This window comes from Elephantulus edwardii, unplaced genomic scaffold, assembly GCF_000299155.1.
Source record: "Elephantulus edwardii isolate Elephantulus edwardi_28Jun2011 unplaced genomic scaffold, EleEdw1.0 scaffold00126, whole genome shotgun sequence".
In the NCBI taxonomy this organism is placed as follows: domain Eukaryota; kingdom Metazoa; phylum Chordata; class Mammalia; order Macroscelidea; family Macroscelididae; genus Elephantulus; species Elephantulus edwardii.
In genome coordinates this window covers 9,207,755-9,225,930 of record NW_006399876.1, presented here as the reverse complement: position 1 = coordinate 9,225,930, position 18,176 = coordinate 9,207,755, and the positions used below count along the sequence as shown (strand labels likewise).

At 57.7% G+C, this 18,176-nt stretch overlaps 3 protein-coding genes across 3 annotated transcripts; 1 reads left to right on the top strand and 2 right to left on the bottom strand.

The window, feature by feature from the left end:
- Positions 1–102: 102 nt before the first annotated feature.
- On the bottom strand, positions 103–2,098 carry CFL1 (cofilin 1 (non-muscle)). The gene is made up of 4 exons (XM_006893421.1): positions 1,991–2,098; positions 742–1,049; positions 417–493; positions 103–215 (listed from the first exon to the last, which is right to left on the bottom strand). Exons 1-4 carry the CDS (start codon positions 2,096–2,098, stop codon positions 103–105), a joined length of 606 nt encoding a protein of 201 aa, XP_006893483.1.
- A 3,181-nt stretch (positions 2,099–5,279) lies between these two features.
- On the top strand, positions 5,280–10,301 carry MUS81 (MUS81 structure-specific endonuclease subunit). The gene is made up of 16 exons (XM_006893318.1): positions 5,280–5,414; positions 5,485–5,614; positions 5,830–5,906; positions 6,580–6,678; positions 6,843–6,911; positions 7,062–7,147; positions 7,569–7,709; positions 7,879–7,971; positions 8,065–8,186; positions 8,275–8,372; positions 8,857–8,973; positions 9,042–9,137; positions 9,302–9,430; positions 9,510–9,613; positions 10,069–10,152; positions 10,235–10,301. The coding sequence occupies exons 1-16, from the start codon at positions 5,280–5,282 to the stop codon at positions 10,299–10,301; spliced, it is 1,647 nt and encodes a 548-aa protein (XP_006893380.1).
- Positions 10,302–10,944: 643 nt separating this feature from the next.
- EFEMP2 (EGF containing fibulin-like extracellular matrix protein 2) lies at positions 10,945–18,009 on the bottom strand. Its single transcript, XM_006893317.1, has 11 exons — positions 17,884–18,009; positions 17,638–17,686; positions 16,889–17,095; positions 16,294–16,416; positions 15,964–16,080; positions 15,707–15,826; positions 12,874–12,993; positions 12,661–12,787; positions 12,219–12,414; positions 11,044–11,227; positions 10,945–10,994 (listed from the first exon to the last, which is right to left on the bottom strand). The coding sequence occupies exons 1-10, from the start codon at positions 17,992–17,994 to the stop codon at positions 11,066–11,068; spliced, it is 1,332 nt and encodes a 443-aa protein (XP_006893379.1). The 5' UTR covers positions 17,995–18,009; the 3' UTR covers positions 10,945–10,994; positions 11,044–11,065.
- Between the last annotated feature and the right edge of the window lie 167 nt (positions 18,010–18,176).

Sequence of the window (18,176 nt, the reverse complement as noted above, 5' to 3'; positions counted from 1 at the left end):
GGATCCCCCCAGCCTCTCCGGTCTGGCAGGAAGGGGGCAGCCTGCAGCCCCCACAGGCAGGTCTGAGGCTGCCAGATGCTCCAGGCAGGGGGCTGAAGGGGCTCACAAGGGCTTGCCCTCCAGGGAGATGACAGCACTGCCCCCCAGTTTCTCTGCCAGGGTGCAGCGGTCCTTGACCTCCTCATAGCAGTTTGCTTGTAATTCATGCTTGATCCCTGTGAGAACAAAGGGGAAGTGACCGTAAGCAGAAGCACCGAGGGAGTGGGGCTGTGTCTGGGAAGGAGCCAATCCTAGCAGATGGACAGAGGCAAGGTTGACTTCCAGCAGGGAGGGGAGGGGTTGGGAGGACCTCTTCCGTCAGACTCTGTACACCACCCCAAGAAGAAGGCATGTGGCGCCCTCTTTCTGGTCCTTACCTGTCAGCTTCTTCTTGATGGCATCCTTGGAGCTAGCATAGATCATTTTGCTCTTAAGGGGTGCACACTCAGGGGCCCTGAAGGAAAGAGTGAGGAAAATTACAATCCTTTTCTCCAGTTGAGCAACTGCTATGGAGCAATGAAGGACCCTTCTCAATGGAGAAACGTTTGGGATGGCCTCTGACAGGCCCAATCAACAGATAAGAGCTTGGGACAGTTACCCCTCCTAAACAGATACCAGTGGCTGACACTGAGTCACAGAAGTGCCCACTCTGAGAAAGGTGGCTAAGGCAGGTGACAGGTAAGTGTCGGAACAGGAGCTCACCAAAAGATAAACACCAGGTCCTCCTTCTTGCTCTCCTTGGTCTCATAGGTTGCATCATACAGGGCGTAGCGGCAGTCTTTGTCCGGCAGCATCTTGACAAAGGTGGCATAGGGGTCATCCACAGTCTGGCCGACATCCCCAACCAGAATCTCCTTGCCCTCCTCCAGGATGATGTTCTTTTTGTCCTCGCTCAGGCAGAAGAGCACCGCCTTCTTGCGCTTCTTCACCTCCTCTGGTGTCGATGATTTGCGCACCTTCATGTCATTGAACACCTTGATGACGCCATCAGAGACAGCCACACCGGAGGCCTGGGAGATGAGACACACATCCCTCAGCGTTCCCGGGACTCTGCAAGTCTTAATTTTGCTTCTGCATCAGAAACCCCTCACACCACAAGCACAGCCCACTGCCCCACGTCCTAGAAGGTCTTTAAGTCCTTCCCAAACTGAAGATCACACCCCAGACCCTGTCAAATGATGAGATGGAACAGAGTCCAGACTGACAGCCACAGAAGAGATCTGTGATCACCGAGCTCAATATCCCATCTTGCAGGATAGAGAACAAGATACAAAAGGAGAACCTCCACTGACATGTGAACCTTGAATTTCTGCATGGTCTCGCACAGTACATACAATACTCAATCTCGGTCCTTGGGTTGAAATGTGGACTTAAAGACTCTGGAGGGCAGCCTGCATCCCTCAACTCATGGGCTTTCACTTTAGAAAAGCAGCTACTAAAGCCCTCTACGCCAGACAAGATCTAAGGTTCCAGCAGGTTTATCCGAAACGTCCCTTCCATGTCGCTTTTAGACAAATAGTCCTTCCTGCTGGCGCTCTTACCCAGAGGAAGAATCACCACTACAATGATGGTTCATCCCTGACAACACCTTGCCTTCCGGGAATGGTGCAGGGCCTCAAAGGTTGAGGACAGGGGTTAACAGGCCAAACCCTAGTGTCCAGGGTCCTCCGAAGATCGTTAAACGTGCACTGGGAAGTGTCCAGCTGGGGGGAAAGGCCCAAACAAGAGAAGGAGCGACAACCCACTGAGCTCGGCACATCCCCCCCCAACCCCGGAACTGCAGAGGAAGCCGGCCACGTGACTCCGTCGCTTCCGGAGTGGGCGGGGAAAGGCGACAGCTCGGCCCCCTCCCCTAGAGGCACCAATGCCTCGAGGGACTCAAGCCCCAGTGTCCCCCTGCAGGCGCTGGGCTGCGGGCCCCTCTGCTGCGGGCAAGCGCCTGGGCAGTTACACAATCTTCAGTTCTCAAGTCCTCGGGCCCAACACAAGGGACGAGTGGTTTCCGGGCGTTGCCCGCCTGGGTCACTTCCCTAAACTCGGCTCCACCCTCGGGCCCCATCCGGGAAGGCCCGATGGCTCCACTCGTCCAGGGCTCGGGCCCCGCAGCCTGGCCCGCGCGTGTGCGCACGCGCCGCGGACAGCGCCGTTCCATGCGAGGCCGCGCGGACCCGGCTCGCTTTGTGGATGCGCTCGACGCCGGGCCGGGCCGTGGCCTCCCGCGCGGGCGCCCAGTCCGTGCGGCGCGGTGCAAGTGGCCACTCTGGGTGCCTACGGCCCCACCCGGACTGCGGCGCTCCAGCATCCTGCCGGCCCCTCCAGGGCGCGGGCATCACCGCCACCTGCTCGCCACTAAGACCCGGCTGCTGCCGAGGGAGGATGACGCTCAGACAGGAACAGCGCTTGGGTGGGGCGCGCGCGCCAAGACGGCTTGCGCGCTTCTCCCTCGCCGCACACCCCACCCCGGCCAGGCTCGAACACCGCGTGTTCCCACCGGGCGCGCGCCCCGTGAACGCACTAGCTCCCGGCCCCGCTGCAGCTTCAAGGGGCGAGCGGCGGGCGCGCGCCCTCGACCCCTCCCCCACGGCCGGTGTCCGCGCGGGCGCATCAGAGAGGTGGGGGAAGGGAGGCCAGGGGGCGCGCGAACGACGTCCGAGACGGCCCTCCAGGCGCCCGCGGGCGCGCACGCGCGTCCCGGCACCGCCCGCCCCTCGGCACGAGACCCTCGTCCCGCCCGCAGCGCTGGGGGAGGGGGGTGCCGACGTCGTTCCCCCATCTCCTCCCGTGCGCAGAGGACCGACCCGCACCCGCTTCCCCTGGGCGCCGTGGCCGGCCGCTCACCATGTTTCCGGAAGCAAAAGGGATATGGCAAAAAGAGCGAGAGAAGACAAGAGCCGCCGCAGCTGCTGCCCAGATCCGACTGAACGGGGCCTCTCCCGGCCCCTTCCGTTTAGTATGAGCCGCACAATGAGGGGCGGGGCGGGCTTCCGGCGCTCTCCCCGCGGGCCGACGGGAAATGAAGTCCGGAGCTCTTGCGCCGTCTCTGAGCTCTCGGGGTAACGGAGATTGGTCGCCCTGCTCCGCACTGCATGCTGGGAAATGTAGTCGAAGCAACCAGGGGCTGGGGCGAAGGGCACGGAGAGCGCGCTCATTGGTGTAAATTCCCAGGAAAAACCTCTGCGCTGAGCTGTAGGCCCTGACTCACCTTAAGGATGACACAAAAATGAACCCTGATTTTACAGCCCTTCACCTTTGAGCCAGACGTTTTTCTAGTATTCATTTTGGCTTTTTTCTGGATCCTTTACTCTCAAGATTTTAAGTGGGGTTAGCATTCTGCTTTCTAGAATTAAAGCAACCACTGACCTAGAATTCAGTCCCTAGACAAGAAAAACATCCAAGAGAAGGCTATTCTCAATAACCTTTTCACTGACAGTCCTATATACCATACTACCGCTGTTTCTTCAAAAACGGCTTTATGTAACTTTAAATAATCAACACATACACACTGCCAGGAAGGCTTTATCTTTGTTTAAAGATGTCTGGTAGTGATTCACTCAATGCAATAAAGAAGGCAAGGGTTTGTGAATTTCGACAAAGAATTCTTTTATGTATCTTTTATTCATCAGCGTGAAAATTTATATCAAACCAGATTTTAACCTTGTTTAGGTTGATAGCCAAGTAGATGATTAATAATCTGCAAAACTGTGAGAATATATTTGTGGTGGAAGATTCCAGGAAGACTTTGCTGGCCTCGAACAATGACCACGTCCTCACCCTCTGCAAGATGAGAAGACAAGGCTCGCAAGCATCTCTGAGGCATAACCAGAGACAAAACTGGTGGTAGCCTTGTTGCCATAAACCAAGTATTAAGTGTTGGGAGCTCATCTTCACGACCCAGGGAACTCGGGATTGGGGTACCTCGCAGAGCATGCTGGGGGTTGTAGTCAAGGACAACGGCATCCCCGCTCACGGTCCACCAGCTGAGCTACCGGGAGCCGGGAGCCCTAGGTGGGAGCCAGAGCTCGACTCTCACCCCTTAATTGTGGCTCAGTCAGAAGGAACTCTGGTTCCACTTTTTTCGAACCTCCTGTTTCCAAGAGCAACAGAGAGGGGGAGGGGGACTTCGCCGTTACCCTGGAGACGCGCTCCCGCCCGCCCCCAGCCACAGGATGCCCTAGATGTCCTTATTAGGACATGAGCCTGGAGGGGGCGGAGCCAGGCTACACGCCGGCTCAGGCTCCTTATAAGGCGGTGTCGGGCGGGAGGCCGGAGCCGGCTAGGGGGATGCGAAGTGGGGTTTTTGGGCGGGGTCTGCAGTTCCTTTGCAGGACTGAGAGCTGACACTCTGGACTTCCGGAATGACTGCTAAGGCCCTCAGGGCTGCTCCAAGCCCAAAGCGAGACCCTCTTTCCAAATCTGTACACTCACCTTTGCTTCCATTTAGGGCCACTATGCGGGATTCCCATTTTCAGTTTCTCCCCCTGAAGATTATTCATAAATTATGGAAACTGAAAAGCGCTCTCCTTCTATCTCTGAGCTTCTTACCCTTACTTGCTCCGCCTGTGCAACCAAGTGCCTTATCTCGCTGGATGTCCATCACCGTTCCTTAGAGGCCCTTTCCTCCCAGAATGACTGCCGCATCCTCCTCGCTTCCAGTATTCTTTGCCTGTTCCCGACTCTGCATTCCCTGATCGACCATATTTTGCAGGTCGTGATCACCATTTCCTGCGAAGATCCTCCAATCCTTCCTGCCTCAATCTTGGGTCATTTCGGGTACCTATATATCTCTCTCGCAAGTAAACCTGCGTGCATTTGGCACTCCTGGGCTCTTTTCAAGCCCACTCCCACTCCCCAGATTGCTCTGCAAAGGTGAAGCTGAAACCGACAGCAAGACCCTTATTAGAGACGCTGAGCTCAAATCGCGCAGTTAAAACACTTCTGCGTTCTGGCCTCCCAGCCACAGGAGGCACTGTGGGAGTGTTCCCCTCACTTGCAGAGAGGGCCCCTCTCTTCTGTCTGCGCTAGGAGGGAGGGGCGGAGTCTAGGCTCCCAGGGCCTGGGTGGGGTGCGGGTTCGGAGCCGTAGAGTTCTAATCAGCCACTTAGGACAGTGGGATCCGGCAAGTGGGCCTCTAGTTAGTGCCCCAGGGGGTCACGTCATTGTAGAGTCCCGCCCCCCCCAAGGTTGGAATTGTCCCAGACGCGCCGGTACGAAGCGCGCCCGAGGACCCGGCTCCGGGACGAATGGCGGCGCCGGTTCGCCTGGGCCGGAAGCGCCCGTTGCCGGTCTGCCCCAACCCGCTCTTCGTGCGCTGGCTGACCGAATGGCGGGACGAGGCGACCAGCAGGGGGCGCCGCACTCGCTTCGTGTTTCAGAAGGTGGGGCCCTGGCCGTCCGGACGGGCGCTGGACGCCACGGCCAGCCTGACCGCATCCGCTGCCCCCGCAGGCGCTGCGCTCCCTCCGGCGGTACCCGCTGCCCCTGCGCAGCGGGAAGGAAGCCAAGATCCTCCAGCACTTCGGAGACGGGCTCTGCCGGATGCTGGACGAGCGGCTGCAGCAGCATCGAGCCTCGGGCGGTGAGCACTGCGGCGAGGGTCAGCCTTCCTCTGTCCACCGGGTGCAGCGTTCGTGCTCACCTCGTATACCGGTCCTTCAAGCGCCCAACTGCTGCCGGCCTGGTTATTTAACCTCGAGCCTCACCGGTCTCCTGCACCGCTTGATTAGGCTACGTCCCAACCCAGACTAGAGTGCGGAGTGTGGCCCAGGGGTGACTTTTCTTCTTTCCCCACAGGTGATCATGCCGCGGTCTCATCACCTGCAGAGAAGAGTTCAGTCCCACGTGGCGAAGCTCAGGACCCTTCCCTGCCCGTAAGCGCAGAACAAGAGAGAGTGACAGGGGAGATGGGGGTACCCGAAGGGTGATTTTCTGTTATCGAGGCGTGGCTTTGTGGGGTTTTATGGAAGGTTTGGAATTAAGCAGGCCTGGACCAGAGAAGGGCCGTAGCATGTTTTGTGTTGGGCTGCCCACCAAAGGTTGGCCACTTCAACTGATGAGACAGTCTCCACGTGGGAAGCCGGATGGAGACTTCCCGTGAATTGATACTCACTTGGAGCCAACAGGTTTTGATTTGAGGTCCAGTTAGTGTCATCAGTGATACCTGGTCTGACAAGTGGTTTATTTTGAGACTCTGTTTTCTCATCTGTGGATGGGAATGTTGACCACACAGTTGTGAGGAGAGTCAGACCATTGAGACATGTAAGGGGGGGCTCCACCTATTAAGTTGTTCCTGAGTTTTGCAGCCTGGGGGGGGGGTGGTCCTGGAGAACCGAGGTTGAGGTGGACAGCCCTATCTTCCTTCACCCCAGTGTGTCATCCTAATTCTGCAATAGATTGGCTGACCACTTGGCCCATTTGCAGATAAGGAGAGTGAGGCAGCTGAGTGATTTCTCCCAAGCCGGTTGAAACAGAACCCGAATCTAGGAGTCCCTGTTCCAGCCATTCGGCTGGCTTTCCTGTTCAGAGCCCCTCTGTACTTTTTAGGCTCTATCCCGGCCCAAAGCCAGAGGTCCTGGCAGCTACTGGCCGGCCCGGCACTCAGGAGCCCGAGCTGTGTTGCTCCTGCTCTACCGCGAGCACCTGGTAAGCACCCAGGGACCCAACCCTCCGAGAAAGCTGGCTGAGACCAGGTGGTAAAAATCAGCCACCTATTAGGGCCAGCCTGGGTGAGGAGAGGCCGGGTGTCTGAGGATGTGTGAGCACGGACCAGGCACCCAACCTGTGCTGTCATTTTGCCTTGATTTCAGAATCCTAGTGGCTGCAGCTTCCTGACTAAGGAGGAACTGCTTCAAAGATGTGCCCATGGGGCCCCCACGGTGAGCTCTGAAGCAGGGAAGACAGGACTAGAGGCTCTAGGTTTGACCTTCAGCCCCCAACACTGTCCTCCTCGGGCATGGCCCTGGAATGGGGCCTGTCTTGGGGACACCATGGCACCAGTGGCTGAGGACCTCTGCCCCTGTTGACAGGTGACCGTGAGGAGTACTCAGCCTTGGCCAGCCCTCCGAACCCTCCTCCACCGGAACCTTATCCTCAGAACACACCAGCCAGCCAGGTGGGGCCAAGTGCAGGGCTGAGGGTGCTGGGGAAGGGGAGCAAGCCTGGTATTACGGAAGTGACTTCCAGTCACCCAGGTTTCAAACTATTGGGATACCTAGAGGGTCTACCAGACAAAGGCAGGCCTGCGAGGGAGAAGTGCCTCTGGTTATCGAGAAGGTTTTGGATGAAAGGAGTAGGATTCACCGAGTAGGATGTGGAAAGGTATTTCTAGGAATGGGGAGGAGAGAGCAGCTTGAATAAGGAAGGAAAGTCCTGGGTGTGCAGACCCAAGAAACAGTGTTGGACAGAGCCAGGGTAAGTGAATATTCTTAGATGGGGCGGCGGGGAGCTGAGCCTGTTTGTACAGTCCCCAGTGGGGCGGCACAGCCAGCGTCCCGGGGAGCAGGCAGGAGACCTGGATTCACCTCCACTCCCAGGTACTCACTCACCCCGGAGGGTCTGGAGCTGGCCCAGAAGCTGGCCGAGTCGGAGGGCCTGAACACGCTGGATGTGGGCACAGGGCCCAAGGAGCCCCCCGGGGAGGAGCCAGCAGTGCCAGGAGCAACCTCAGCTGAGCCGTAAGTGGGGACTGGGGGGCATGCAAGAGGGCTCCCTGAAATGAGGCCAGCACCCCACTCCTGTGTCCACACCTATAGTTAGCTCTCCACTGCCTGCAGGGGGAAGGGGGAGCCACCTTGGCACTGGGGGTTCTTGCCTCACACCCACCATTCTCTCCATTTGCAGTAGCACCAGTGAAGCGGGCATCCAGCAGCCACCCATGGAGCTGGGGCCCGGCGAGTACAGGGTGCTGCTGTGTGTGGATGTCAGCGAGGCCACGGGGTGAGCAGAGCTCGGGGGGCGGGGAGCCGCAGAAAAGACACTGCTGGGGATTCCCAGCCTTCCCTGACCTGGACTCCCGCCTCTAAACTCCAGGGCTGGGCACAGGCCGGAGCTGCTACGAGAGCTGCAGCGGCTGCACGTGAACTATATGGTCCGCAAGCTGCATGTTGGGGACTTTGTGTGGGTAGCACGGGAGACCAGCCCCAGAGATCCTGGTAAGGGGCCCGAGGTGGGCAGGCATCAGAGGCAGGCACAGCACGGTGGGGAACATGAACCACATGACGCTGCTTGGCCCCTTGGCAGCGAGGCCTGGCGAGCTCGTGCTGGACCACATTGTGGAGCGCAAGCGGCTGGACGACCTGTGCAGCAGCATCATCGACGGCCGCTTCCGAGAGCAGAAGGTTCGCGCACTGGCCTCATCCGTGCCCCCAGCCTCTGCTCCCTTTCCCCAGAAATGCCCATGGCTCCAGGGCACCTCCTTAGCCCAGAGGAATCCAGAGGTCTTCTGGGTGGCCTCTTTGGGGCAGAGCCCCAGAACATCCCTGGGCCCAGACCCTGCGGCTACCCAGGCAAGCCAGTGTGCACAGGCAGGCAGAATGCTCTTTCTTGCCAGAGGGGCGTGGTAAAGACCCCTGGGCAGCCAAGCCTGCAGCCTCGCATCTAAAGGAGGGCAGAGTGGTGGCTAGCCTCACCATCAGAGACCACGTGTGGCTGGAAAAGGCTTGAAGACTCAACAGGAAGGAGGGAGGTGGAAGGACAGCTCAGACCACAGAGGGGCAACACCTACCTTGAGATGGGTGCAGAGGCTGGGAATGAGGAGCAGACCCACCGGTGGAACCATCCCATAGATCTGTGACCCTCCCTGTCCCTCTGCTGTCTTCCTAGTTCCGGCTGAAGCGCTGCGGCCTGGAGCGCCGGGTCTACCTGGTGGAGGAACACGGCTCCGTGCACAACCTCAGCCTCCCTGAGAGCACCCTGCTGCAGGCTGTCACTAACACTCAGGTACATGGAGGGAGGGCCGGGCCGGCAGGGCCCGAGGACGCGGCTGAGCAGGGCGGCCTCCTCCTCAGGTCATCGACGGCTTCTTTGTGAAGCGCACGGCAGACATTAAGGAGACAGCTGCCTACCTGGCACTCCTGACACGGGGCCTGCAGAGACTCTACGAGGTGAGCAGGTGTCCCCACCCAGGCCTTCCCTGTTCACCCGAGGGTGGTGGTGTGGGTGAGAGCCCCATTTCTCAGGCTGACCTACTGAGGCCTAGATCAGACAAGAACTGGCTGAGAGTTTTTCTCTGGAGCTTCGACCTGGCCTCAGTCCCCTTTCCCCTCAGGGACATACCCTACGCAGCCGCCCCTGGGGAACCCCCGGGGACCGTGAGCCAGGGGCCAGGCCCACCCCAAACCCTCTCTGCTCACTCCTCACCTTCAGTGACTTCAACGCAGGAGCCATTAAGAACAAGGTACTGTCTGTGCCCAGTTTCCTCCAAAGGTAGCTGCTCCCTGACTAACCCTGACCCAGTCTCCCACATTCTCCCCCAGGCCCAATCTGTCAGGGAGGTGTTTGCACGTCAGCTGATGCAGGTTCGAGGAGTGAGTGGGGAGAAGGCGGCAGCTCTGGTGGATCGGTACAGCACCCCTGCCAGGTAGCCCCCTCGGGCTCCCGCGTGGACTCAGCTCAATTAGTGCTTTGTGGGGGGCCCAGCTCTGTGTTGATATAGAGACCCAGAAATGATTGAGCCACCTAAACTCCAGATCACAGGTGGGGCCTGAGAGAGACAACCAGTAAAGGTCAGACAGTGGCCATGGGCAGGAGGAGCAAAGCAAGCTCTTGGAAGAAGAGCCGGGGTGCCAGGCCAGGAAGATGCCCATCTCGCTGGGCCAGGCAGCGCCTAGACAGAGCATCTTATTCAGAGAGCTGCTGGCACTTTTGCAGGTTCTGTCCCTGTGCAGCTGCAGGGGTGGAGTCTGGAAGGACAGCACAGGGCCTTGAGCGCCAGCTTAGGCTGTGGGCACTGGACCCCTTCGTGTCTCCTTGCCCATGGGGCTAGCTCAGCCAGCCATGGTCAGCCCTCAGTAATTCCAACACATCCCCCTCCAGCCTCCTGGCCGCCTATGATGCCTGTGCCACGCCCAAGGAGCAGGAGATGCTGCTGAGCACCATCAAGTGTGGGCGGCTGCAGAGGTGAGGGCATGGGACAGGCTTGGAGCGAAGGGGTGGGTGGAGCTGCCCACAGCACAGGGCCTGATCTCCCCTCTTCCTGCAGAAATCTGGGACCCGCTCTGAGCAGGACCTTGTCCCAGCTCTACTGCAGTTGCAGTCCTCTGACCTGAGCTGTGCCACAAGGTGGACCCTGCACCTACCTTCTGCCCACTTGGCTGCTACCCAGCCTTTTAACCAGCACCTTTTGGGCTACGATAAAAACTGAATGTTCACAGCAGCACTCTTGTGTTATGGAGAGGCGCCGGAGCTCCAGGCCAGTTTGTAGACTGAATTACTCAGGATTCTGGAGCACCGTGTGGGGCCACTGAGGCTGCCAAGGAGCTGAACTCAGCGGGCACCACAGCTCTGAGCCGAACTGCTGTCATCAAAGAGTCCCAGCTGAATGATGTTTCCTGATAAGTTCTGTAGCTTGAAAAAGAAGAACTGAAAAACACTAACAGTCCAATGGCCTCGTTTTATGGGGGGAAAACTGAGGCACAAGACCAGTGTGGGCTCATCCAAATTGATTTTTTGGGGCCAAGCTGGAATGGAACTCAGTGCCTTCGGGCACTTCCCAGAGCCAGGGTTCCCTAGCCGATCAGCCAAGTCAGTCTCTGGGCTGAGGCTTCACTCTATCCTCCTAGCAGGGCGACGGACCAAGCCTGGCCTTAGGGGCTGCACACCTCAAACTAAGCACACAGCTCCCTTTCACCTCCCTTCCCCCATCTGAGGTCACTACAGGGTTAATCCACCTACCTCAGCCACCAGGACTCCTTCTTTCTCCCTTTATTGCCTTTCTCTCTCTGCTCTTCACAACAGTGTCTCTCCTTTTAGCAGAACAGTCCTCCCTGAGCCCCAAGCTCCTCCCTCCACTCCTGCAGGTCCCCCCACCCCCTCAGAAGGTATAGGCCCCCACGAAGACGGTGAGTCTCAGTACAGAGCTGGCCCGGTAGCTCATGAGCGAGTTCATGGTGACCATCTCCAGGTCCAGCACATACTCCCGGGGCCCCGTCACAGGCCGGGCGAGGACCAGCATGGCGCTGACGTTGTTGATTTGCTGCAGGGTGGGGACACATTGACTGCATCACCCTGTGTACCAGGATCCTAGCCCAGTTCACCTCCTGACCCCCATGCCTGGCACCCGTGTCAGCCATTGAGAGAACCCAGGCCAGGCTATGACATCACTCTTGAACCTGCCCGGCCCTCACATCTCCCTTTCTGAATATGGGTTCTTGCCCCAAGACATCACCCAGTGGTGCTCTTCCCGCCATTGTCAGCTGGCCTGCCTTCAGGACCAGAATGGTAGGGCATTTGGTGACCTAGGACAGGCAAATGCCCCTTCAAGCACTCCAGCAAGAGCTGCTGTCACCACACAAACCCTTTCTCCAGCTGAACACAGCAGAAGGGCCATGGTCAGACCGCTGTCGCCCGGGCTCCCTGCAAACCACAGCTTCCCACCTCAAAGCTCCACCAGCAGAGAGCGATTCTCTGATCCGGGCCCCTGCACCCACTAACCCTGCTGTCCCTGTCACTCTTGGTCAAGTCCAGTGCCTCACCCACCCTTCTCTGGCTCTCCGAGCACCTCCCATTCCACCAGCCTGAGTAAAGAAACAGGCCAGAGACGGTAGAGAACCCTGCACTGGGCTGCAAATTCCAGAGTGTGTGTGGGGGGCTCCTTAGAACAGCATTCAAAGCCCGTAGTTTGTACCCTGGGAATTTAGGTCACCCCTACCTTTCTACCCACACAGTGCAGACCTATTTACATGAATTAGGCCAGATCCCGGCACTCGGAGCTCACAGTCCAGTGGGAGAGCGCAGTGCAAACAGCGCCACAGCTCTGGACACTGTTTTTACTCTGCGGGGCCGAGGTGGGGCAGTCTAAACACAAAGTCTGGACCCTGTAACCCGGGGACGTCCCGCCTGGGGCGGGGCTTCGGGAGAAGGGGCGGGGCCTGGCAGCATAACCCACACTCCCACGTTGGGCTTCCTGGAATTAAATGGTGGATTTTGCACGTCATTTGGAAGGATGGGCCTGACAAAGTTCTTACCCGAATGTAGAAGTCCCCCTGCGAGTTTCCCGCACGGATCTGAAAGGCGTTGTAGGCGCCGGGGTAGACAGACGTTGCCTGGATCTGAAACACGTCGGCGGGGACGCTCCGCTCCGAGGTGATGCTCATGTAGCGGTGCACGATGGATGAAGGCTGCTCGCGGCACAGGGGATTGGAGGTCGGACACAGACATCTGCTGGAGACCCCAAGATGGGGGCCACGAATGAGATCCTAGCCCCCGCTCCCCGTTTTGCCTATCCCCTAAAGGAGGGCACGATGGATCCTCCCACTCCTAGTAGAGCCGTTCGCATGCTTTAGTCACGGTGGACTACAACTCCCAGCAGCCCTCGCGCGCACTCTCCGGCCCGGATAGACGCCGGTCCGCCGCAGAATCCGCTGGGAGTTGCAGTTTTTGTAAGACCTCGGCGTCGAGTTGACTCACTTGTCAGACATCTGGACGTAGGGCTCCACACAGCGATTGGTATCCACGCAGCGGTAGCCCCCGTGATAGTTGACACAGGTCTGGGTCTCGGAGCACTGGTGCTCGCCCGACTCACACTCGTCGATGTCTGTGCCATGGGAAAGGGGCTGGAACCCAGGCGTCAGACCACCAACCCTTCACATCACCGTGCCCAGCCCGACCAACAACCTGTACCTTGGCAGAGGCGTGTGGCCAGCAGCTGGTAGCCCTGCGGGCAGTGGCAGGAGAAGCGGCCCGGCTCGTTAGCACAGCGGTACTGGCAGAGGTAACTGGAATAGCTGCATTCATCGATATCTGAAGACAAGATGGGGTTGATAAGATGGCGAGTGAGCCTAAAGGTGGGGACAAGGATTCTTGGGGAACAGGAATTCTCTCAATTCAGTTCCACAAGCACTTACGGTAACTCACGCTCAAGGCAGGAACATGAGGGAAACGAGGAAAATGACACAGCCGTCCAAGTTTTGTAAAAACCAAACCCGTGGGGGCCATTCTAGCTTGTGCTGCTTTGGTGAACTGCAGTGCAGAACTGTTCCGTAGGATTTTTAGCTACAGTCACAGTTAAGGAATTCTGGTGGATAGTCCATAGCTGTTGCCCTGCTCACTTAAAGGCCCAATGTGTTTCAATCCCCTCGTGGGAGACAGATGGTCAGTCTCCTTCCTTTAAAATTTACCACATCAGAAACACAACAGAGGGTCACTGTGAACCGACCAGACTATGGCAGTGCATTGATTCTTTACTGATTCTCCAGCCCATTCTTCCTGAGTGTAAGCTGAGTGGGTTTGAATGGCCAACTGTCTGTGCAGCCCTAACCTTTCCACTGCCACGTCAGTCCCAACTGGAGACCCCGCAGGCAGAGCAGAACTGCCAGAGGACTTCCAAGGCTGTCAATCTTGCCAAACGCAGACCGTCTGGTCTTTACCTCGTGTTTCTCCCTCAGAGAAGCTGATGGGTTCAAGCCTTTTGATTAGCATATCTTAACCACCGCACCACCAGGGCTCTCTAAACAGCACCGAAGTTTCCAGGATTCTCACTCTGTCCTGGCTCCAGACTTTCTCGATGCCCAGGTCTATATGAAGATACCAAATTAAAGCACTAGGAATCTCCAGGCCTGGGTTTGAATCCTACAGTCTTAATTTGTTACAAAACCAAACCAAATGCACTGGGGTCGATTTCAACCCCTAACGATCCTCCATTGGATTTCGGAGGCTGTAAACTGTGCTGCAATCCTAAAGATGAGCGGTTCGAATCCACCAGCAGCTGTGTGAGAAAAGGCTGGACAGTCTCCTCCCATGTGAGAAAGTGACTGTGAAAATTCACTGGAAGGTCAGCTATGGGTCTGTTCCAACTCGATGGCACACAACAACAATACCTTTACGGGAGGAGATTTCCCATCTTTCTTCCTTGGTGGGGCTAGTGGATCCAAACTGCTGACCTTTGGGCTCACATTGCAACACAGAAGGCACTATACCACCAGAACTCCTTTTATGGATTCATCTGGGGACTTTCCATTTCCTTGTCAGAAAAATGAGTGAGAAGACGACCTGAGTCTTGAGGATCCAGTCTGCCCTGATTGTCGATAACTTGCCCAGTCCCTGTGACCAGTACTGGCCCAAGCAAGCCAATCACCTCCTGCCAAGGGTGGACCAACAGGAGGAACCAGCTCTAACTCTGACCCAAGGCCCACAGAGGCCTTTCTCATCAGCAAGCACCACATAATGTGGGTTCATGGCCAGATGACACGGAATGAGATGACCAGGACTGGGCCCTGGCCTCACCTCACCCCTAGCTCCATGACCTTGGCAGTCACTTACCCTCTCTTCACTGTGCAGTGAAAGTTACCATTTATCCGGGCCTTCAATCCTCCCACCAATCCTTGAGGACCGTATTAATGTCCTCATTTTGCAGAGGAAGGAAAAAGCACACTTACCTCATTGGACGGTTGACAGGATTAAATGTGGCAAAGGAGAGAGTGAGTACAGCCCACGGCCCTGGGAAGGGCTCAGTAATTGGCAGTTCTTTTAGTTTTGCTAAGGGAGCCCTGGTGGCACAGCAGTTAAGCCCTTGGTTGCCATAAACAAAAGGCTAGTGGTTCAAATACACCAGCATACTCCTCAAGAGATGCGACAGTTTGCTTCTATAAAGAAGACCGGCAGACTGCAAAGTGTGGGGCAGTTTGTCACTAGGAGTCACAATCACTTCGACAGGCATCTCCCCCCATCTATTTGGTTAGTTGTTTTTTTGGGGTGTGTGTGTGTGTGTGGTTTGAGTTTTAGTGTTGTTAAGGGGCTCTGAGGATGCTGGTAGCATAGTGAACTGAAAGATTGGAGGTTCAAATCCACCAGCTCCTCCATGGAAGAAACAGGAGAGTCTATTCCCATTAACATTTACAGCTTCAGAAACCAGTAGAAGATTGCCATGAGTCTGAATCGACTCACAAGCAGTGCGTGTGGCTTGCTTAGAAGCCCTGGTGGAGCAATTGTTAAGCACTCAGCTGCTAACAGAATGGTTAGTGGTTCGAATCCATCAAGCTACTCACCCCTTCCTGTAGGGTTGCGATGCATTGGAATCCATTTAATGGCAACAGATTATTTTGGTTTTGTTTTCAGTGTTGCTACAAAGACTTGAAAAAGCCCACATCCACTTTCATTTTTCCACTTAATTCTCAAGACAACACATTTTATGGAGGAAGAAACAGACTCAGAGTGAAGAGTGACTTGGATTCGAATGTGGGGCCCTGGCTCGCGAGGGGTGGGAGCCCACTATCTTTGCTCAGTTTCCCCAGTGAGCATTAGTGGGGACCTACTATTCCCTCCTGTGCTTCGCCCCAGGGTGGGAGGTCCTGGGAGCAAGATTTTAAAGGCCTTGTAAGTATCCAGGGGTGGGCCCTCAGCAGGGATGTGGGTACAGCGTGGATGGGACATGGAGGTGTCAGACAGGGGACTGTGTGACAAGAAGCAGGGTTAGAGGACCCAGTGGAGGAACCCTCAACAGAAGCAGAAGTCTCACCATTGCAGGAGAAGCCATCGCGGTGCAACTCATAGCCCTGGTGACAGCGACACAGGAAGGTGCCGTAAGAGTTGAAGCAGCGCTGTTCACAAGGGGCCCCCATGTCACACTCATTCACATCTGGGGGCACCAGCAAAAATGGGAGGAGTGAGAGCAGAGGAGCAGTCAGAGTCCCCCTGACCAAAGCTGATCAGGATAGGGGCTCCACATCCCTGCCTCCCTGCCCAAGTCAGGAGTCTGGCCTGGCCCAGCCTCACCCACACAGGAACGGTTGTTGGGCCCGAGCTGGAAGCCGGGCTCACACTGGCAGCGAAAGGAGCCAGGCAGGTTCACGCAGCGGTGCTGGCAGTAGCGATAGCGGCACTCATCGATGTCTGGGATGGAGACAGGAAACAGGGTGAGGGGTGGAAGTCAGACACAGGCCAGCCTGTCTGGGAGACTGGCCAGGGCCACGGCGTCAGGACCCCTTATACCATCCAGACTGCTGTGTGTGGTGGGCAAGATAGCAGAGATGTCAGGGGGCTGGAGCGAATCCAATTCTCCCTGGGAGTGGGCTGGGGTGGTCAGGTGCCAGGGTGAAGCCTTACCCACACACTCGGGCCCAATCTTGCGGTAGCCATCAGGACATGTGCACTGGTAGGAGCCAGGCAGGTTGTGGCACTGCTGGCTGGGGCGACAGTCATGCAAGTCCTGTTCACACTCGTCCACATCTGTTGGTGACACTGCTTAGTCCCTGCCAGGAGCCCTGTGTCCCCAACAAGACAGACCCCTCATGGTGGGAGGACAGTCAGCCATCACACAGGTGCACACAGTTTGTTCCTCAGCATCACAAACAAGTGTGACTCCAGATCAGGGGTCAATGGGAATGTCTCTGCCTGAAGCTTTTGGGAGCACTGATGTCTGGACCGACCCTCTTCTTCCTCCAAGGCCCATGAGTCCCAAGGGTGGGAACCACATCAGGAAGGCACAAGGGACATAGGCTGCGAGGTCCCAGGAGCTGACTGGGACTATGTGACAGGACTCAGCCACAGTGAGGGTCTTGAATATGGTCTGGATATTATTCTAGAGGCCCCTGGGAGCCATGGGCGATGCTGGAGGAACGGAGGACCACAAATACCATGCTGGGTGCTTGGTGAAAGTTGGGACTAGAAGCTTCAGGTTGATACACACACACACACTCACCCACACAGCTCTCCTGCTCGTCAGGTTCATAGCCTGGAGCGCAGGGGTTGGGGTGTGGAGCAGGGGGCAGTGGAGGTGGGGATCCCTCCCCGTGCAGGTCGTTGATGACGGCGGCCGAGCGGGGCAGGCACAGGTAACCCCCATAGTGGTTGATGCACTTCATTTCGCCCTTGCAGGCCTCTGGGATGGTCAGGCACTCGTTGACATCTGCAAAGAGGTCACTGTGCACAGCCCGTCTCCCGGCCTGGCCCTAGGGCTGGGGCAGGAGCCTGGCTCGGCCTTCCACAGGCTGTGTGCCCTCAGCAAGGCCCCTACACTGCCACCAGTACTGGAAGCAGGCCTGCTGCTCCCACGGGGCCTTTCTCCTTCCTCCAAGCAGGCTTCTGTCTTTCCCCGGGGAGTGCCATGCAGGCCCTGGACAACCCCTTGGACATGGCCTTCTGGGACTGTCAGGGGACAGGAGGGCAGGTCAGAGTGGAACCAGGGCTCAGCAGCTGGCTCGGGGCTGTGCCCTGTTGCTCTCTTGCTTACTGGGGGTGGGGGAGGGTTTCGTGGGCTTCCCAGAGAAGGAGGGGCCCTGGATGACTCCTCCATTCCTCTCTGAACTGCCCCCAGAGACCCAGAGTTGGCTGGGGCCCAGCAGGGCTAGGCTGCAGAAAGGCACTAGGTCCCCCAAAGCCACTCTAGAGGTGGGGCTGTCCCTTCCCTGTACTCTTGGAGAGAGAGTCAGCTGCCCGCGGCACACTCACCCCGACAGTGCTGGCTGTCCGGGTCCCACTCGTAGCCATCTGTGCATTCCTGGAAGGGGACCAGAAGTGGCCAGTGATCACCCTGGTTCCCTCCAAGCTCAGGCCCCCCGCTTCTGGCCTGCTCTAAACAATGGCCCCGCAGCTCCACCAAAGCAGAGGGGAGCACCTTTCCAGCCACAGCCACCCGGGGATCCTGTCTGTGTCCCGCACCAGCCCGTCCCAGGCCAGGGGCCCCAGCGTCCCCACCGTGTAGCTGTCCGGCTCCTCCGAATCCTGGGGAGACGCTGCCCCCAAGAACAACACCAGCAGCGCCCAGAGTAGCAGAGATCCCGGCAGGCAGGAGGCGAAGGGGAGCATCCTGGGGTTGTGAGGTGGTGGGCGGGGGGTCAGGGTGCCGCTTCCACCACGGCACCCTCCAGGCCCTGTCTGGGGTCCCAGAGTCCTGGCCCCCAGCTCAGGGCTGCGCCCGGCTCCCAGGCGCCTCTCCGGGCCGCTCCTCCGCAGGCCGGAGCCCGGGACCCGCCGCCCCGCCCCCGCCC